At 45.1% G+C, this 6,166-nt stretch overlaps 1 protein-coding gene across 3 annotated transcripts; it reads left to right on the top strand.

Annotated features, from left to right (window-relative positions):
- The first annotated feature begins 2,510 nt into the window (after window positions 1-2,510).
- On the top strand, window positions 2,511-5,796 carry LOC112893971 (cathepsin B-like protease 2). Of its 3 annotated transcripts, XM_025961536.1 has the most exons (12): window positions 2,522-2,708; window positions 2,810-2,927; window positions 3,215-3,292; window positions 3,382-3,462; window positions 3,535-3,691; window positions 3,829-3,833; window positions 3,935-4,009; window positions 4,111-4,236; window positions 4,529-4,747; window positions 5,080-5,193; window positions 5,285-5,320; window positions 5,405-5,585. In XM_025961536.1, exons 2-12 carry the CDS (start codon window positions 2,856-2,858, stop codon window positions 5,531-5,533), a joined length of 1,092 nt encoding a protein of 363 aa, XP_025817321.1. In that variant the 5' UTR covers window positions 2,522-2,708; window positions 2,810-2,855; the 3' UTR covers window positions 5,534-5,585. The 3 variants fall into 3 exon arrangements, with proteins under 3 accessions (XP_025817305.1, XP_025817313.1, XP_025817321.1); XM_025961520.1 differs by having other exon boundaries at window positions 2,511-2,708; window positions 2,804-2,927; window positions 3,382-3,691; XM_025961528.1 differs by having other exon boundaries at window positions 2,515-2,708; window positions 3,382-3,691; window positions 5,405-5,796.
- The last annotated feature ends 370 nt before the right edge of the window (window positions 5,797-6,166 follow it).

Here is a 6,166-nt window from a genome sequence, read left to right as displayed (position 1 = left end):
CACACAATCCTTAATTGCAAACTATATTGTAAGTGAAATAACATTCGTAAGTTTATCTTTTCCCCACTTGTTGACCCTGAAACCATCGCTGTTTCTGCATATGGCACAATTTAAACGTTTCCTTGTAGTGAATCCCACACCATAGAGTGTGCTTACTGATGTTCTTGCCAAAACATATTCACGATCACTGAAACTTCCAAAGGAGTTTGACGCCAAATCTAAGTGGTCTCATTGCAGCACGATTGGGAACATACTTGGTAAGTTTACTTGATTAACTCACTGCTAACGCCCTTTAAGCCTGAAATCGATTTTGGTTCCCTGGTGAATGTACTGACGTACTCCTTTTCATCTTTATTAATTTACAAATCCTGTATGATACTGGTCTTCACGGTAGATCAAGTAAGTTTATCACAATAACTTAAATTGTTAGACACCATACAAAACAATGCAAAGTGCTAAAGTTTTTTTTTGTTTTTTTTGTCTTTGGTGAACGATGATAGGGTCTTTGTGGCTCTTGTTGGGCATTTGGTGTCGTGGAGAGCCTCCAGGATTGTTTTTGCATTCATATGAACATGGTGACTGAATATAACCGACATGGATATACTCATACTATATTTAAACTGGCATTGTTAAACTAGTTTTTTCTTTTCCTTGCATAACATTTTGCTATTAGCCAATGACCTTCAGGCATGAAGTGGTTTTATGTGCGGTGATGGTGGTGTCACAGAGGAGGTATTTGCATACTTTGTACAACTTGACTGCCTTTGTATGCTCCATTAGTAATCCTAGTGCTTTCAAGAAATTTTCGTTTTTATGGTAAATCAATTTGTAATGCAAGCTTTGACTAAATATCAAATGAGTGTATGTACCACTGTCCGTCCAAAACTCTTGGCAAGAACACTACCGTATGGAGATAGAAAGAGCAAAGTAGGCACCGTGGAAAACTTCATGTGAGATATCACACAATGCAAACACTAATCCATATCTAGAACATCTACATTCATATACATTACCTACAGGACTACTGAATAACCATTCCATTGTAGTACTCCAAATGACTTCATATCTGTCCAGCCTTTGGTATAAAACATAATTACAACTACGGGATGCTAATAACATGTATTTTTCATAGGCCATTAATCCGTGACACAAATCAAAGAGAGCTGTCAGATTAAGCATATCGGTTTCATGAAGTCAAATATGGTGCAGCCTGAGTTGATAGGTGTGCGCTAATTCAAGGGCTACCCTCTCACCAGAATAAGATCAAGAATCATTAAATAATACCTGCCGCACTAGCACAATATCAATAATTAAAGATGACGACCCTGATCTACCGCACCTCCAAATCACAATCTATTGAATCAGAATTAGATCATCAGATCACAACAAGAGGGAATGGGAAGGAAAAGGGGTTCAGACGTTCTCGTAGTCGCAGCCATTGCGTGGAGGTTCTTGTCTTCTTGATGGACGCTGCTAGGTTGGTGATGATGAGGGCAAACTCTTTGTCTCAATGCGGTGGTCGTGCTGAGGGCCTAGGCGATGACGACTCAACGATGAGCGCGGCGTTCTCTGGTTCCGGCGTGGTGGGAGGCGGCCCGAGGAGGAAGCAGTGGTGATGGCGAGACGTTCTAGTTGTTGATTGAGACTTGAGTGGGGATGCGAAACTAAAGAAGGCGATGGAAGATGAGCAGTTATGAGTAACATAGGGTGGAAGAAGAAGCGAGGCGTCGCGTTGTCAATTGAGCGAAGGGACGCGTCGATCTCCATTTGCAGATGTGGAAGTTATCTGCCAAGGAGGAGAAGGCGAGAGGTAGGGATGGCAATTGTACCCACGGATTTAGTACCCGATGGGTGAGGGTATGGGTAGCCTTATCCACATCTGAGGCACATCGCTCATCCCTCCACCGCTTCACGGCTTCGCCTTCACGCTCCACCCCCGACTCTCATTCGGCCGCCGACCGGCGACTGCACGCCCCGGTCGGCTGGCCGGCTTGGCCACAGGCCGTGTCGCCCGTTCTCCTCGGCCCTCCAGCCTTCGGCCCTCCCGCCCGGCGCTCAGTGCCCGGCGCCCGCACGCCGCAGGCTGCAGGCGGCACCACGGCACGCCGCACGCCCCAGTCGGCCGGCCTGGCCCCAGGCTGCTCCACTTGCTCTCCTCGACCCTCCAGCCTCCAGCGTCCTACCCTCCTCCCACTGCTCGCCCCTAGGTCTCTCTTCGGATCCGCCCGCCGCCTCCCATCCTCGGGTCTGGCCGCTTCCGCGCCGCCCGGCATCTACCGACCTGCGTGGCCGGCCGCCACACGGGCAGGGCAGGCACGTGGGCGGGCGCTGAAGTGCCACCGGTGCCGAACTCGGCTGCCAGCAGCCCAGGACGCATGGCCACAGGTAGCGCTCGCTCGCTGCGCCCAATGGGTAGCTGATACCGGGTACGGGTACGGTGGCTACTGGCTGCACGTGCACGCAACGCAACAAGTTGCTTGATGATTGTTGGGCGGAATGGGGGCCCATCCCAACGAGGCAGAAATATCGGCCCCGGAAAGCGGAAAGGACCGCGGCCGCCTCCGTCAATCATCGATTCGCATCAGCAACAGCAGGAGCCTAGTCCAAGCCACACCCTGGCTAGCGATAGTATAAAAATAAACACAGGGCTGAGACGCCGGGGATGAGCAGGATTCGCGGGGAAGAAGGAAGAGCAAGCACGCAACAAGGTACCCATCCAAGATCTGAGCTCTTCTTCCTGTTTCAATTCGATCCAATTCCTTCCTAGTTCCTACAATCCTATTTCATCTCTCGTTTATGCAAGCTGCAGGGCGAGCCGTCAACTCAAGAAGATCGTCAAGAACAAGAACAAGAAGATGGGCAGCACACAGCAGCAGCAGCTGCTCCTGCTCTTCTTATTCTTCCTCCTATCTGCGGTCGCCCCGCAGGTCCGAGCCTCTTCCTTTTTCCCTTCCTCGGCTCTCTCCGAGTCTAATCCATCTCCATCTGCAATATACTACCGCACAACACCAGCAAGGCAATAACCAAACGCTAAAAAGCACCCAGTCAGAGACTCCATTATTTTGTTTCTGGCACAGATCTGCTTCACATATTGAATAATTGATCGTGCACTGAAATACCGAACCGTACTTGTAAGACGACCTGGACTCGCTGCAGCCAGCAAGACAGAATGTTTTATTTACTCCTGCGATTTCATGAATTTATGCGCGTGCAGGTAGTCAGAGCAGTGAAACCAATCCCAAATTCCAATCTCGGAGTCGAGGAGGGAGACAATTCCATAGGAATCATACAGGTCATTCTCTTAATACTTCTTCTTCTTCCTCCTCCCCTTGAACCCACCTCATCTTCTCTTGTAGTTGCTCATGGTGTTGCATATCGCAGAAGGACATCATAGAGACGGTCAACAAGCATCCCGATGCTGGGTGGACGGCTGCACACAATCCTTACTTTGCAAACTATACTGTAAGTGAAATAGCATTCATAATTTTATCTTTTCCCCGCTTGTTGACCCTGAAACCATCCCTGTTTCTGCAGATTGCACAATTTAAACGTATCCTTGGAGTGAAGCCCACACCACAGAGTGTGCTGACTGATGTTCCTGCCAAAACTTATTCAAGATCACTGAAACTTCCAAAGGAGTTTGACGCCAGATCTAAGTGGTCTCATTGCAGCACGATTGGGAACATACTTGGTAAGTTTACTTGATTAACTCACTGCTAACGCCCTTTAAGCCTGAAATCGATTTTGGTTCCCTGGTGAATGTACTGACGTACTCCTTTTCGTCTTTATTAATTTACAAATCCTGTATGATACTGGTCTTCACGGTAGATCAAGTAAGTTTCTCACAATAACTTAAATTGTTAGACACCGTACAAAACAATGCAAAGTGCTAAAGTTTTTTTTTGTTTTTTTTGTCTTTGGTGAATGATGATAGGGTCATTGTGGCTCCTGTTGGGCATTTGGTGCCGTGGAGTGCCTCCAAGATCGTTTTTGCATTCATATGAACATGGTGACTGAATATAACCACCATGGATATACTCATACTGTTTTTAAACTGGCATTGTTGGTCCTTTTCTTGCATGAATAAACTATTGTTTCTTTTCCTTGCAGAACATTTCACTATCAGTCAATGACCTACTGGCATGCTGCGGTTTTATGTGCGGTGATGGTTGTGATGGAGGCTATCCTATCATGGCATGGCGCTACTTTGTTCAAAATGGTGTTGTCACAGAGGAGGTATTAGCACACTCTGTACAACTTGACTGCCTCTGTATGCTCCATCAGTAATCCAACTGTGATAACCCTTTTCCTCCCAAGACAGCAAAGGCGGTAGTATAAGCAGATTGTCATCCTCCGTTGTCCATGCTTAATTTAAAATTTTCCCGACATGGTAGAGGCACAGCATGTTTCTTTGTTGAGTCCAGAACAGTTACTCCCTTTGAGTTCAAAAACATGATTTCATTTTAAATTCATAGCATCGCATATTGATATATACACAAAGAAGACCAACAATTACACTCTTTTGCAGTGCGATCCATATTTCGATCAGGTTGGTTGCAAGCATCCTGGATGCGAACCTGCTTATCCTACACCAGTGTGTGAAAAGAAATGCAAGGTGCAGAACCAAGTTTGGGAGGAAAAAAAGCATTTCAGTGTCAATGCGTACAGAATAAATTCTGATCCAGATGATATAATGTCAGAGGTCTACGAAAATGGCCCTGTTGAAGTTGCTTTCACAGTTTATGAGGTAATGTCTAGTCTTTGTCTCAAGTTTTCCGTGTATTATAACGAGGTTGTCAACAAATTTTGTCCAGCGGTAGTTATCAAGGACTATGGTGTGTATTACTTTGAAAGGACAAATATAAAATGCAAAAACTTAGAAAGGCTATCTAAATAAAAGCTCAGGAAGGAAAGGACAAAAGCAGAACATGGAAAAGAGTGCCAACCAAATAAATGAATCGAGTATAGACAGTACTGTGCTTTGAGATCATTTTTAGTCTTTGAAACTATATCATCTGAGCGAAAAGTGGTTCAGATTCACTTTTTTTTCTGATTTGACAATGCAAAAAAAATCTCAAGGATTTTGCCCACTACAAATCTGGAGTATACAAGCACATTACTGGTGGCATGATGGGTGGCCATGCCGTCAAGTTGATTGGATGGGGAACCAGTGATGCTGGAGAGGATTACTGGGTATGTTGTTTAATCTCCATATTATTTTGTGCATTGTTAAACGATGAGGCCAGTCCTTAAGTTGTTTTGCTTCATCCTCTCTGCTTTTCAGCTTCTCGCAAATCAGTGGAACAGAGGCTGGGGTGATGTAAGTTTGTGGCAAATACCTAACTTACCAACTAATTCTTTGAAATTCAGTATCATGTGTTGAACAATTGGTAATGCTCTGCAGGACGGGTACTTCAAGATCATACGAGGCAGAAACGAATGTGGCATCGAAGAGGACGTTGTTGCTGGAATGCCATCCACAAAGAATATGGTCAGAAACTACGGTGGTTCCTTTGGAACAGCTGTAGTTTGATCACTGCCCTAGGTCTGAAATACTATCCGATAGGATAGCCATGTATTTGTGTAGCTGATGAACTTTGTAAAGTAGCCTTGATGGTGTATGTATTTTGTACACCAGCACTTTGGCAAGGCTGGCAGGTTGCTGAGATGGCAACTTCTGTTCTGAAACATATACGACAGTTGTGGCTGTTCCATTCTAAGGTTCAGCTGTGTGTAACAGAAAGACGGACAGACATAATAAGAAGCCTGCTGCATAAGTGAGTGCAAATTGATACAGATGTTGTCAGCTTGGAACTCCCATTCCTATTCATTATATCAGCTGGTAATATAGGTTCAGATTCGTATATGAAAAAGAAAAGTGACTGTCCTGTGGTTTGCTTGGTTGTGTGTGAAGTAGCTAGATTTCATTGATTATTTGCCACCTTTTTTGCTATTCTTGTTATAGTCTTTTTTTTAATTTATCAAGAATCAAGCTGTTGGCTCGCTTAATCTAGCCGTTGGCCCACGGGTGAGCCAGAACTGATACTATTGAAAATTGGATCCCAGATCTGTAATGATAGTGTTGGGGAATCCATGTAAGATGTTGCAGAAAATTGGATCCCAGATCTGTAATGATAGTGTTGGGGAATCCATGTAAGATGTCGCA

This window comes from Panicum hallii, chromosome 1 (genome assembly GCF_002211085.1).
Source record: "Panicum hallii strain FIL2 chromosome 1, PHallii_v3.1, whole genome shotgun sequence".
Classification (NCBI taxonomy): domain Eukaryota; kingdom Viridiplantae; phylum Streptophyta; class Magnoliopsida; order Poales; family Poaceae; genus Panicum; species Panicum hallii.
Note: the sequence above shows the minus strand (reverse complement) of the source record. Positions and strands in the feature narration are given on the sequence as shown.